This window comes from Triticum urartu, chromosome 3 (genome assembly GCF_003073215.2).
Source record: "Triticum urartu cultivar G1812 chromosome 3, Tu2.1, whole genome shotgun sequence".
NCBI lineage: Eukaryota > Viridiplantae > Streptophyta > Magnoliopsida > Poales > Poaceae > Triticum > Triticum urartu.
The window spans coordinates 685,020,324-685,034,400 of record NC_053024.1 but is presented as its reverse complement, the minus strand read 5'-3'; the positions used below and the strand labels follow the sequence as shown (position 1 = coordinate 685,034,400).

Here is a 14,077-nt window from a genome sequence, read left to right as displayed (position 1 = left end):
ATATTAGTTTACGAAGGGAGTACAATTCTTGCTAGGCTCGTATTCCACTGCAGTGCTGCTCTCGGTGTCGCATGAAGGTTGTGGGCTTCTGACCCGGGATCGACGGAGCGAGGCGATGGTTCCGGTCGCAGCGCCGCCTATTGTGTCCAGGACGGCCTCTGGTGCCGTCGCAGCAAAGCTCTCGGTGGGCCTCTTGCGGAAATCGCCCAGCCAAACTATCTGTTGCGGCCATGGTCCTGGATAATTCTACATACGCTTCCAGATTTTCCTCTAATAATAGGAAACAACTATTTGCGGAATAAACGGAATGGGATAAAATTTTGTGAGATGGAATGTGAGAAATATTTATAAGGATATTTTCTTGTTAATGACGTGACGTGATTGACTATAATTATGAGCGTGTGAGACAATTTTGTGAGGAACTTTTTTTTTTGAGGAAAAGAAGATCATATCTTTTAATGACGTGATTGGCTATATTTTTAGCGTGGAAAGACATTTTTGTGATGAACTTTTCTTTTACAGTTTGTCTAATTCACATCTAGATGTTTTTTAAAAATATTACATCTAAGCTCCCACAAATATATAATACAGTAACAAGAAAATAAAAAAAACTAAGACAAAAAAAAGACCACAAACTGAGTGGACATGAGGTTAGATGTGACATAACTATGTCACATTTAGATGTGTTCTAGACAGACCCTTTCTTTTAATGACGTGATTCGCTCTATTTCTGGCGTGGGAATAATTTTTTCATGCTAAATTTCTTTTATTTATAATTATTTTTACTTTGGAATAATCCGAGCCATTATGGTCCCACCGGATGAACGGTTTCTATTTTTCAGTTTTTTATCGATTAATGGGAATAATCTGAGCCATTATAATTCGGCCTCATCAGATTAACGGCTCACAATTTCTAATTAACATGGGATTTTTTACGGAGTGACGAACTAGTATAGGTAGGTATATAGAGGTATAGATAGATAGATGTCATTGGAAACAAACAATGTTTCTTTTGCGGGGGAGGGATCAAACAATGTTAATGGTCGTATAGCAATGTGATCCCCGGGTACCGAGCTCGAATTCGCCCTATAGTGAGTCGTATTACAATTCACTGGCCGTCGTTTTACAACGTCGTGACTGGGAAAACCCTGGCGTTACCCAACTTAATCGCCGTTCGCGGTCCAGTCCACTACTCTACCACCGGGCACCGGCGATGCTCCTCTTCCCTCTGGCGGTGCTCCTCTTCTTGGGCTCCTGCTGTGCTCGTCTGCTGATCCGGTGAGCAAATCCTCCTCCACTCGATCGATTCCGTCGTTTCCATTACGCATTCACGCTGCTCACCCACAAATTTGTACTATCGATGATTAGTTAGGGTTCAGTTCAGGAGCTCAAGCGCGCGGTAATGGCGGCCCCCGCTGCTGAAGCCCCTGTTCTTCCGCCCGCCAAAAGGAACAAGGCGGATCCGAGTCTTCTGCATACCTCAGCGGCCCTTCCGGCCGCAGACTGGTCCGCCCTCCTGCCCGATCTCGTCCGCCGCGTCGCTGACTCCCTGCTCGCCACCAACGACCTCGACTGCTACATGGACTTCCGCGCCGTCAGCTCCGGCTGGCGCGCCGCCACCGACGACCCCAGGAGCGACCCCTCCGATCCCCGCTTCCGCCCGCACCGGTGGGTCATCCTCGACGACGGCGCCGACCCCCGCTTCCTCCCGTACCGGTTGGTGTTCCTGAACGACGGCGCCGACCTGCTCCTGCTGAACGCCGCCACGGGGCGCTTCCTCCGCAAGAGGACCCCGCTGCGCCGCCGCTACTCCGTCGTCGCCACCACTCCCGGCGGCCTCTTCGTCCTGGCCGACCGGAACAATTCTCGAGCCGCCTGCGTCTTCAATCCTCTCACCGGCGTCCTGATCCGGTTCGCGGCACCCGTGCCCACCGAGGAGGTCGCCGTCGCCACTGTCGTCTTCGGTCGCGGCTCTTCGCCCACGCTCAACTTGTTCTGCGACTCTTCTCTGAACCTTTACATGGCTGCTCCTGTCAGTGAAAGTTTCAACAAACATAACATTTCCACTTATTATTTCTTACGGAAGGCGGTCAGAGGCGGGTGGGGATTATGTTATCCATGGAGGTATTTTGTTATGTGCAAGATCTTCGATCTGATCGAGTCGCTTCATGTCGATCCGATCAAGTTCTTCTCTCAGGATCTTCCTGGGGCCGGGCACACCAACGACCACAGCCGGTGTTTCCTTGTCGAATTGGGTGGCCAAGTGCTGGTCGTCATGAAGTTGCACCCATGTGTCAAGGTTTTCAAGATGGATGTCGATAGCATCGTGCCATCGTGTCTGTTGAGAGCATCGGTAGCCATGCCATCTTCATTGGTCATCACAGGTGCCTGGCTCTTGACACCCATAAGTTCCCGTCTGTTGAGGCCAACTGCATCTACTGTGTTGAGCGTCTGGATTCATTTGCCTACATCTGCATGTACAATCTCAAGGACGAGAAATATGAGATGATCTCAGCTGGGGCCGTAGATTTCATGAAGACAGACAAGCTGTTTGTCATCGCCGCACACCGCCCTTTCACCATCATCCACCTTCTCTCCAGCTACACCATCAATGTCCGGGATTCTCAACTGCCGCTACAACAGGACGCCAACTAACGTTTGGCTATGAAGTGGTTTTATTTTCTCTCTTAGTCTTGCTATGAAACAGACTTGACTCTAGGTTATTTTAACTGTGGTGGTGGAACTACTGTTTGTGGCCCAAATTAGGACCTGATATGAACCCAGTGCTCTATCTGTTTTACCTGATGCTACCTTTTGTCTGTGTGCACTTGTTCTTCCCTTATATCTCTTAACAATGCGGTGTGCTGCTAGCAAATACCTGGTTCAGTTTATTCCACTTTTCTGAATTTAGCCCTGCAACTGAATCGTTGAATATATGCGGTTATCTGTAGGTTTTGTTTATTTTTTTCAGTAGCAAATGCAGTCTCAGTTTTTTTCCGCCTTTCTGAATATTGTTCTGCAACTGAATCTTTGGACATTTCAGTACCAAATGTAGGCTTTGTTCCTTGATTCTTTTTCATATCCTAATTCCAGGCGCTACTGCAGAATGGTCTAGTTGCAGCTCAGCATTGCTGTTAAGATTTGCTGTTTATGTCCAAATTTCTGACAGTTTGTGATTGCTGATTCTAAAGGGGTTCTGTAGATTCAGTTGTTCTACATATTTTCTCTGGGCAGGTACTCTATGTCCACATATATTGTAATTATCCTGTTCGGCGGATAAAGGCGTACAGATTGAATCATATTTTCTCTGTCCGTGTCTAGATACGGCATCCGTATCTACTACCCCTATAAAAGCACGAAAGGGCGGAGAACCAAATCATCTCAACCATCAAACCATGCTAATCTGATGGTCCAAATCATCTCATAGCATCAAACGCGTTTGACAGTGTAATTATCCATCACTGCCATTAGTTACAACCACGTTTAACTCCTACGAAGAAAAAAAAAAGTCCTCTAGCAAAACTCCCGATCCCCTTCCCAACGTCAAGCCCGCCCACGATCTCCTGTTCATTTTCCAAGTCCCAAACCACCCAGCACGCCAGCCCCGCCCGCACCTCCACCAGGTTTCATGGCCGGCGCTCTACGGTTCCACTCCCACCAAGCTCCCCACCGCCGCCTCCGGGGAGGAGGGGCACATCGAGGGGTAGAGGGCAAGTCCACCGCTGTCGAGCCTCCCGCTTCCCCTGGCTGTTCTCATGCTCTCCTGGTGCCATCGGCATCTAATTCCTCTGCCTCGCAGGCCAAAAATCAATCCCCACCTTTCTCCCATACAGGAGAAGGTCGAGAACCTTGAACCGAGGCGAGCAGCGGGCCTGGGTGCCGTCGCTGCCGTCCTCGATGCAGAAGGAGCGCACACAGGCCTTATCCAATCCGCCGTCGTGCCTCCCCGTGCTCCCACGCCACCTCTTCCCACGCGCTGCATCCCAGGCGCCACACTTGTGGCCTCCCCACCTCTCCACGTGCCCAGCCGGGCCAGCGGCATTCCAACACTCCGATTCCTCTTCCATCCACCTCCATCGAACGCGGCCGCCTAGGCGCACGAACTGCCTTGCCCCGACGCCGCCGCCGCCCTGCCGTCTACACACTGCAGTTCGATTCAGAAGAATAATTTATGTGATCTGATTTGATTTGTACAAAGATTTGGTCGAGGCTAACACCCTGCGTACGTACAGGTAATTTACACTTTCCAAGTTTATTTGGGTCTAAAAATTAACAGCACAGAAATCTAAAATTCATCCCTGGTCAGTTTCTTGTGTAATATTTAAGTCAATTACACAAGCGTGAATGACTACTATTTTTTACTTAAGCGTGAATGACTCCAGAAACTCTGCTAAAAATGAAGGCCCTTCTTTTAAATGATAGCACTGGTAGAAAAAGGGCCTGTTGTCCCGGTTCGTAAGGGCCTTTTGTTCCGGTTCCTGAACCGGGACTAAAGGGTCGGTACTAATGCTCTGCCCCTTTAGTCCCGGTTCAATCCAGAACCGGGACTGATGGGCCTCCACGTGGCCTGTGCGCGGAGCCCAGGCAGGAGACCCTTTGGTCCCGGTTGGTGGCATCAACCGGGACCAATAGGCATCCACGGGTCAGCATTTCTGTGGCTGGAGTTTTTGTTTTTTTTGAAAAGGGGGGGGGGGGTTTGGGGATTTTTGGGGGGTTAATTTAGGTGTTTCATATATTGTGTTAGCTAGCTATAATTAATAGAGAGAAGTGTCCTCTCTTATGTCCGTACTTGGTCGACGCTACGTACTATACATACGTATAGAGAGGACTAGACACGCTAGCTAGCTAGTAAGCAAACGAAGGAAACAGAAGATCGTCATGAACATATATGCATACAGAGAGAAGTGATATCGACCACCTCTCCTTCTCCGAGAGATTGGTCGAACAACAAGTTCTCGTATATCTATCCGACACTACCAGCTACATATATACAATAATTATCTCTTACAAATATAATCATACGGACTCGTGGTCCACATAGTATTCTCCGTCTTCAGCGATCACGTGGTCAAGAAAGAATGCCGCCAATTCCTCTTGAATTGCTCGCATGCGAGCTGGTGCTAGGAGTTCATCCCGCTTCCGAAACATCTAATTTGAAGAAGGGGGTCAATACATATATATATGAATGAATGAAACTCAACACAAATGATGGTAATAAAATAAAATTGTGAATGTTGTTATTTACGTACTTCATATTGTTCGTCAGTGTAGCCCCGCTCACAGGTCGTGTGGCGGATGGACTCGCAAAGGTAGTATCCACAGAAATCATTCCCTTTTTCCTGCCACAACCACTTTCCAAGAAATAGAGGTCAATCAAACTGATAAGCAAGAATGTCAAATCAATAGGAGATGCGCGGAACATGCTACTATAGTACTTACTTTCGGGTGTCTAAATTGCAGCTTCTTCGGGAGTCCCGGAGCTTTTTTGGTGAATTTTTTCCAAACCCTGCCAGACAAAGAAAACAATTACTTGATATATCAGGAAATGAACAAAGTTGCTGATATGGTGGATAATGATCGATTTAACTTACTTCTCGAGCATTTGAGTCATGTCCGCATACTCCTGGGGATCTTTTCGTTTTGAGTCTAAGACAGTTACTAGTCCCTGCTCAAGCTTAATCTCTAGGAGAATATAGTGGTAACTGCACACACATGCATAACTCATCAATTACATTACTATAACCTTGACTAATATATATATAAGGGAAACCGAATACGCAGAAGACAGTAACACTCACTTGAAATTGTAAGGAAAGAGTATTATATCTTTGTTTTCATTTATTACCAACGATCGTAGCAAGTTGGCCTCGATATCTGCGGCATGAAATATAACCTGAGTTGCATCTATGAGATATGTGTTAATGAACCCAATACCGACTTGTCTTTTCTTCAATTCGGCGATCTTCAATCTGCACAATATAGTAAGGATGATTATAAATACATGCAATGAAAGAGCTGAGCTATATAGAGAGACTTAATGATAGAAGTAGTACTATTTACAGACAGTAGCAGGTGACCGTTGTTTTATCGAGGGCCAATTGATTGAAAAACTGAAAGAACTCCTCAAATGGAACAGGCAACAGTTCAATTCCAACGAGGTCATGCTCCTTTTTAACTTTCACATACAAAGTACTCCTCCCCCCAGAGTCTCTGCAGATTTTCAAGTACCAATCATGCAATCTTCGCATCATCGTTGATAGAGATCTTTCATCTTTGATGAGAGGCTTCCCATACTCGTATCTTTATATCTACACCTCCATGGGTTCATAATGTACATCGTCGGGCAGGTAATCGGCAAGATTGCTATAACCGGGCACCATCCTAGGATCATTAGCGACGTTGTCGCTAGGCACCTTGAGTGGGGGGCACGATTGCTTCGCTTGTTCGCCGAGCTGGGCAATTTGTTTTCCAGCTCGTCGTTCTTTCAGCCTTTGATCACTGACAGTACTTCCCGACCGCTCCGCTTCGGCAAATTCCTTTCCAATAATGCGCTCATAGTTTCCTTTCGGCGGAGACTTGGATGGTTTTGTCAGGGCAGCCAGAGTGCGCTTCGCTTTCACCGGATCTACCTTCTCCTCCGGAGGTGGATGTCTCTTTGCTTTCAACCCTTGAAACCAGTCATCCACTTCGGTTCGCGCGATCTCGGCGTTCTCCTCCGGGGTCCTCTTGTATGGTAACTTCTCTGGAGTCTTCAGAGAAGGACCGAATCTGTATGTCTTCCCGCCTCTGGCTGTACTGCTAGACGCCGGCCGAGCAGACGGAGCGGTTGTCTTCTTTACTTGCTTACGAGACGGAGGAGAAGGACTACGACACGCCGGAGCAGCCGGAGCGGCGGCAGGTCTCTTCCGCCCTTGCTGACGAGGCGGAGAAGGAGGCGGAGTGCCACCACGCGCTGGAGAAGGAGCCAGTCGAGTGCCCTGATCGTCACTCGCCGGAGGAGGAGGCGGTGGAGGAGGCGGAGTGTCCTGACTCGTCGGAGGAGGAGGCGGTGGAGGAGGCGGAATGCCCTGACTTGCCGGAGGAGGAGGAGGAGGCGGAGGCGTCCAGTTCGGAAGGTTGATGAGCTCCTTTCGGCATAGGCATGGAGTCTTCAGAGCAGACCCCAGCCTAGTCTCCCCTTCACCGGTAGGGTGGTCAAGCTGGAGGTCCTCAAATCCCTCTGTTATTTCATCCACCATCACCCTAGCATATCCTTCTGGAATCGGCCGGCAGTGAAAAGTTGCGCCGGGTTCAGTAGGATAAACAGAGCCAACAACTGCCTTGACCTTCAAATTCATCCATTGAGTCATAAGGTGACAATTTTGAGACTCCGTGATAGCATCCACGGGATAGCTGGCAGGAGCCATCAAGGCATGCTCTGGCTGAAGCAGCTCGGTGGAAGCCACGCTGCTTCTCCGCTGAGATGGCGGGGTAGCTTCGGGGGAAGCTTCGGCAGTACGTTTGCTGCGATTTGCTTCTCGTTCCTCTATCGCGTGTACCCTTGCTTGCAGCGCCTGCATTTGGTTCTGCTGCACTTTTTTCCTCCTCTCATGGGATTTGTAACCGCCTGCGTCCGGAAACCCAACCTTCCACGGAATGGAGCCTGGCGTGCCTCGTGTCCGTCCAGGGTGCTCAGGATTCCCGAGGGCCATTGTGAGCTCGTCGTTCTCTCTGTGTGGAAAGAACGTCCCTTGCTGCGCTGCTTCGATATACTGCTGAAGCTTCCTAAATAGCAAGTCGTTCTCCTCTTTTTTTCTTCTTCTTCTCTTCTTCTCTTTTTTTCTTCTTCTTCCTCTTTATTTTATTGGAAACGAGGGTCGTCGAGGGTCAGGGTCGCCGAACGGTAGAGGAAACCCTAAATAGCAAGTATCGTGGGTGTGAGATACATGTGGCCGTCGGTGTCAGACACTACATCCACGTCCCACAAGTGACGTGGGCGTCGAAACCCGCGCCACTTGTGGGACGTGGATGTAGTGTCCGACACCAACGGTACATGTATCTCACACCGACGATACTTTCTATTTAGGGTTTCTCCTCTACCGCTCGGCGACCCTCGATGACCCTCGTTCCCGATAAAAAAAGAGGAAGAAGAAGAAAAAAAAGAAGAGAAGAAAGAATAGAGGAGATCTTCTCCTTTTTTTTTCTTATTCCTCTTCTTTTTTTATCCTCTTCTTCCTCTCATGTTCGACGACCCTCGACCCCTCGGCGACCCTAGACCCCTCGAACCCTCGACGACCCTGGAACCCTCGACCCTCGATCCCTAGACCCTATAGAACCCTCGAACCCTCGACCCTGAAACCCTCGACCCTTGACCCCTTAACGACCCTCGACCCTCTACCCAAGTTCCCGACCCTCGACCCCTCGGCGATCCTCGACACCCTCGTTCCCGATAAAAATTAAGAAGAAGAAGAAGAAAAAAGAGGAGAAGAAGAAAGGAATAGCTAGAGGAGAAGATCGAAGAAAAAAAAGAAGAAAAAAAAGAGGAGAAGAAGAAAGGAATAGTGGAGAAGAAGAGAAAATAGAATATTCTATATTTTCTCTTCCTCTTCACTATTCCTTTCTTCTTCTCCTCTTCTTTTCCTTCTTTTTTCTTCCTCTTATTTATTTCTCCTCTTCTTTTCCTCTCCTCTTCTTCTTTCTTTCCTCTTCTTATTTTCTTCTTTCCTATCCTTCTTTTTCTGAAATTGTAATTTTTGCATATATAAAACTTTTCTAAAATTGTAACTTTCTATATATGAACAAAAAACTTTCTATAAACAAAAAAACAGTTTTAACATATATATTTAGCAAATTCTAGCCACATACATCACATACACATATACATTATAGCCACATACACATATACATCACATATGAACAAAAAAATAAACTAATAAAAATAAAAAAACATGTTGCAACATATGAGCAAAAACATATAGCCACATACATACACATACATTATATATATATGAAAAAAAATTAAACTAATAAAAAAGTGGTGGCGCCGGCGGGGCAGAGGGGCATGGCGGCAGCGGTGGCGCCGGCGGGGCAGGGCAGGGCAGGGGCGCGGGAGCGAGGCAAGGCAGGGGCGCGAGGCAGGTGCTCACAGAGGGGTGGCGGAGCACGGCGGGCGGCGTCGGGGCGCGGGGACGACGATGAGGTGGCGTTCGAGGGCGGCGGCGACGGCAAAGTTGAGCAGCCTGACGGCGTCGGAGGCGGTAACGACGGTGAGGTGGACCAGCCTGACGGTGTCGGAGACGGCGGCGACAACGAGGTGGAGCAGCCTGACGGCTCGGCGGCGACGACGACGAGGCAGAGCAGCGGGCGTCGGGCGGAGAAGAAAGGGATGGATTTTGGAGAAACTGCTAAGTGCTGCTTATATAGCAAAGCCTTTAGTCCTGGTTCATGGCACAAACCGGGACTAATGCCCCTCCTTTAGTCCCGGTTGGTGCCACCAACCGGGACCAAAGGCCTTGTGCTGCCCCGCGCCCAAATGTTTAGTCCCACCTCGCTAGTTGAGAGGGAGCCACACCTGTTTATAAGGTGCGGTGCGCCTTCCCTCTCGAGCTCCTCTCTAAAGCAGGCTTTCGGGCCTAACCGTGCAATGTGTGCCTGTGGGCCTACTGGGCCTCCCGTGGGCTTGAATCCTGGCCCATGGTAGGGTTTCTAGTCGTATTCAGGCCGTGGGTGCCCAGTAGGTGGCACTTCTTTGTTTTTTTGCTTTTTTTGTTTCTACTTACAACAAAATACTTATTGTTGCTATATTTAATTTTTTCCCTGTTTTTTTTGTTTTTTCTGCATTATTTATTTTCTTTTGTTTTTTGCTTTATTTTTTAATTCTTTTTTGCTTTTAGTTTTAGAAAAATTATAAACTTTCTGTTAGTGCCATTAGTTTTCAAATTTGAAAACACTTTTTTTGTTGCTTTATTTATTTTATTTTGTTTCTACTTACAACAAAATACTTATTGTTGCTATTTTTATTTTTTTCAGTTTTTTTGTTTTGTTTTCTGTATTATTTATTTTCTTTTTTTTTGCTTTATTTTTTAATTCTTTTTGCTTTTAGGTCAGCAAAATTATAAACTTTCTGTTGCTTTATTTATTTTATTTTGTTTCTACTTACAACAAAATACTTATTGTTGCTATTTTTTTCCAGTTTTTTTGTTTTGTTTTCTGAATTATTTATTTTCTTTTGTTTTTTGCTTTATTTTTTTTTATTTTTTTTGCTTTTAGTTTTAGAAAAATTATAAACTTTCTGTTAGTGACATTAGTTTTCAAATTTGAAAACACTTTTTTAGTTTTTTTGTTTTCTTTATTGCTTTATTTATTTTATTTTGTGACTAACATTACTATAAAAATAGTTTTTTTCCTGTTTTTTTATTTGTTTTTTGCATTATTTATTTTCTTTTGTTTTTTGCTTTAATTTTTAATTCTGGTTGCTTTTAGGTTAGCAAAATTATAAACTTTCTGTTAGTGTCATTAGTTTTAGAAAAATTATAAACTTTCTGTTAGTGCCATTAGTTTTCAAATTTGAATAGTTAAAATTTGAATTCTTTGAAAATTGTTTGAATCACAAGTTTGTGATTAACATACTAAAAAAATGAGAATAGATGCGCTTATAGAGAAAATTCAACCTAAATTCCTAGTAAATTTCTATGAATTTCAGAGAAATTCACTATGAGTTTAGGTTAAACTTTTCTCTATTAGGGCATCTATTTTCACTTTGAGAGAAGCTCAACAAGGCAGAGAGGGAAGGGCTTATAAACCGGTGTGAGCCCCCTTCGGTTGGCGAGGTGGGACTAAACTCTGCCCGCAACGAGGACCAACCATAAGACATGAAAGCATTTCAAATGAACTCTGAAAAAGTTGAAAGTTGGCATGGTATCATAATTTCACCCACATAGCATGTGCATGTACAAAACGGACAATGGTAGCATGTTCGTGTGTTACAAAGTTGGCATGGTATCATTATAATAGTTGCGGAAGAGTGTCATTTGCTTATTGCGCCGTAACCATGGATAATCTTCATTGTTTATCAGGATGCTTGGGTCAGCCTTGACATTGAAGGGAGGAATTTCATGAAACTTTTCATAATCTTCAGACATGTCTGTCTTGCCGTCCACTCCCAGGATGTCCCTTTTTCCTGAAAGAACTATGTGGCGCTTTGGCTCATCGTATGATGTATTCGCTTCCTTATCTTTTATTTTTCTCGGTTTGGTAGACATGTCCTTCACATAGATAACCTGTGTCACATCATTGGCTAGGACAAACGGTTCGTCAGTGTACCCAAGATTTTTCAGATCCACTGTTGTCATTCCGTACTGTGGGTCTACCTGTACCCCGCCGCCTAACAGATTGACCCATTTGCACTTAAACAAAGGGACCTTAAAATCAGGTCCGTAGTCAAGTTCCCATATGTCCACTATGTAACCATAATATGTGTCCTTTCCGCTCTCGGTTGCTACATCAAAGCGGACACCGCTGTTTTGGTTGGTGCTCTTTTGATCTTGGGCGATCGTGTAAAATGTATTCCCATTTATCTCGTATCCTTTGTAAGTCAATACAGTCAAAGATGGTCCCCTGGACAACAAGTACAACTCATCACAAACAGTGTTGTCACCTCTGAGACGTGTTTCCAACCAACTGCTGAAAGTCCTGATGTGTTCACATGTAATCCAGTCGTCGCACTGCTCCGGGTGTTTGGAGCGCAGACTGTTCTTGTGTTCATCGACATACGGGGTCACCAAGGTAGATTTCTGTAGAACTGTGTAGTGTGCTTGAGACCAAGAATATCCGTCCCTGCATATTATTGAGTCTCTTCCAAGAGTACCTTTTCCAGTCAGTCTCCCCTTATACCGCGATTTAGGGAGACCTATCTTCTTAAGGCTAGGAATGAAGTCAACACAAAACCCGATAACATCCTCTGTTTGATGGCCCATGGAGATGCTTCCTTCTGGCCTAGCGTGGTTACGGACATATTTCTTTAGGACTCCCATGAACCTCTCAAAGGGGAACATATTGTGTAGAAATACGGGCCCCGGGATGACAATCTCGTCGACTAGATGAACTAGGACGTGCGTCATGATATTGAAGAAGGATGGTGGGAACACCAGCTCGAAACTGACAAGACATTGCGCCGCATCACTCCTTAGCCTTGGTACGATTTCTGGATCGATCACCTTCTGAGAGATTGCATTGAGGAATGCACATAGCTTCACAATGGCTAATCGGACGTTTTCCGGTAGAAGCCCCCTCAATGCAACCGGAAGCAGTTGCGTCATAATCACGTGGCAGTCATGAGACTTTAGGTTCTGAAACTTTTTCTCTGGCATATTTATTATTCCCTTTATATTCGACAAGAAGCCAGTCGTGACCTTCATACTGAGTAGGCATTCAAAGAAGATTTCTTTCTCTTCTTTCATAAGAGCGTAGCTGGTAGGACCTTTATACTGTTTCGGAGGCTTGCCGTCTTTTTCGTGCAAACGTTGCAGGTCCTCCCGTGCCTCAGGTGTATCTTTTGTCTTCCCATAGACGCCCAAGAAGCCTAGCAGGTTCACACAAAGGTTCTTCGTCACGTGCATCACGTCGATTGAGGAGCGGACCTCTAGGTCTTTCCAGTAGGGTAGGTCCCAAAATATAGATTTCTTCTTCCACATGGGTGCGTGTCCCTCAGCGTCATTCGGAACAGTTAGTCCACCGGGACCCTTTCCAAAGATTACGTAGTGTAAATCATTGACCATAGCAAGTACGTGATCACCGGTACGCATGGCGGGCTTCTTCCGGTGATCTGCCTCGCCTTTGAAATGCTTGCCTTTCTTTCGACATTGATGGTTGGTCGGAAGAAATTGACGATGGCCCAGGTACACATTCTTCTTGCATTTGTCCAAGTATATACTTTCAGTGTCATCTAAATAGTGCGTGCATGCGTGGTATCCTTTGTTTGTCTGTCCTGAAAGGTTACTAAGAGCGGGCCAATCGTTGATGGTCACGAACAGCAAAGCCTTAAGGTTAAATTCCTCCTGTCTGTGCTCATCCCACATACGTACACTGTTTCCGTTCCACAGCTGTAAAAGTTCTTCAACTAATGGCCTTAGGTACACATCAATTTCGTTGCCGGGTTGCTTAGGGCCTTGGATGAGAACTGGCATCATAATGAACTTCCGCTTCATGCACATCCAAGGAGGAAGGTTATACATACATAGAGTCACGGGCCAGGTATTGTGATTGCTGCTCTGCTCCCCGAAAGGATTAATGCCATCCGCGCTTAAAGAAAACCATACATTCCTTGGGTCCTTTGCAAACTCATCCCAGTACTTTCTCTCGATTTTTCTCCACTGCGACCCGTCAGCGGGTGCTCTCAACTTCCCATCTTTCTTTCGGTTCTCACTGTGCCATCACATCAACTTGGCATGCTCTTCGTTTCTGAACAGACGTTTCAACCGTGGTATTATAGGAGCATACCACATCACCTTCGTAGGAACCCTCTTCCTGGGGGGTTCGCAGTCAACATCACCAGGGTCATCTCGTCTGATCTTATACCGCAATGCACCGCATACCGGGAATGCGTTCAGATCCTTGTATGCACCGCGGTAGAGGATGCAGTCATTAGGGCATGCATGTATCTTCTCCACCTCCAATCCTAGAGGTCATACGACCTTCTTTGCTGCGTATGTACTGTCGGGCAATTCGTTATCCTTTGGAAGCTTCTTCTTCAATATTTTCAGTAGCTTCTCAAATCCTTTGTCAGCCACAGCATTCTCTGCCTTCCACTGCAGCAATTCTAGTACGGTACCGAGCTTTGTATTGTCATCTTCGCAATTGGGGTATAACCCTTTTTTGTGATCCTCTAACATGCGATCGAACTTCAGCTTCTCCTTTTGACTTTCGCATTGCGTCCTTGCATCGACAATGACCCGGCGGAGATCATCATCATCGGGCACATCGTCTGGTTCCTCTTGATCTTCAGCAGCTTCACCCGTTGCAGCATCATTGGGCACATCGTCTGGTTCCTCTTGATCTTCACCAGCTCCCCCCATTGCAGCATCACCGTATTCAGGGGGCA

General features: G+C 46.2%; 1 protein-coding gene across 1 annotated transcript; it reads left to right on the top strand.

The window, feature by feature from the left end:
- The first annotated feature begins 1,233 nt into the window (after nt 1-1,233).
- On the top strand, nt 1,234-2,775 carry LOC125549145. Its single transcript, XM_048712625.1, has one exon. The coding sequence runs from the start codon at nt 1,403-1,405 to the stop codon at nt 2,507-2,509; it is 1,107 nt and encodes a 368-aa protein (XP_048568582.1). The 5' UTR covers nt 1,234-1,402; the 3' UTR covers nt 2,510-2,775.
- The last annotated feature ends 11,302 nt before the right edge of the window (nt 2,776-14,077 follow it).

What these genes read in the sequence shown, in the direction of transcription:
- LOC125549145 (XM_048712625.1), top strand. Translation starts at nt 1,403, where the DNA reads ATGGCGGCCCCCGCTGCTGAAGCCCCTGTTCTTCCGCCCGCCAAAAGG.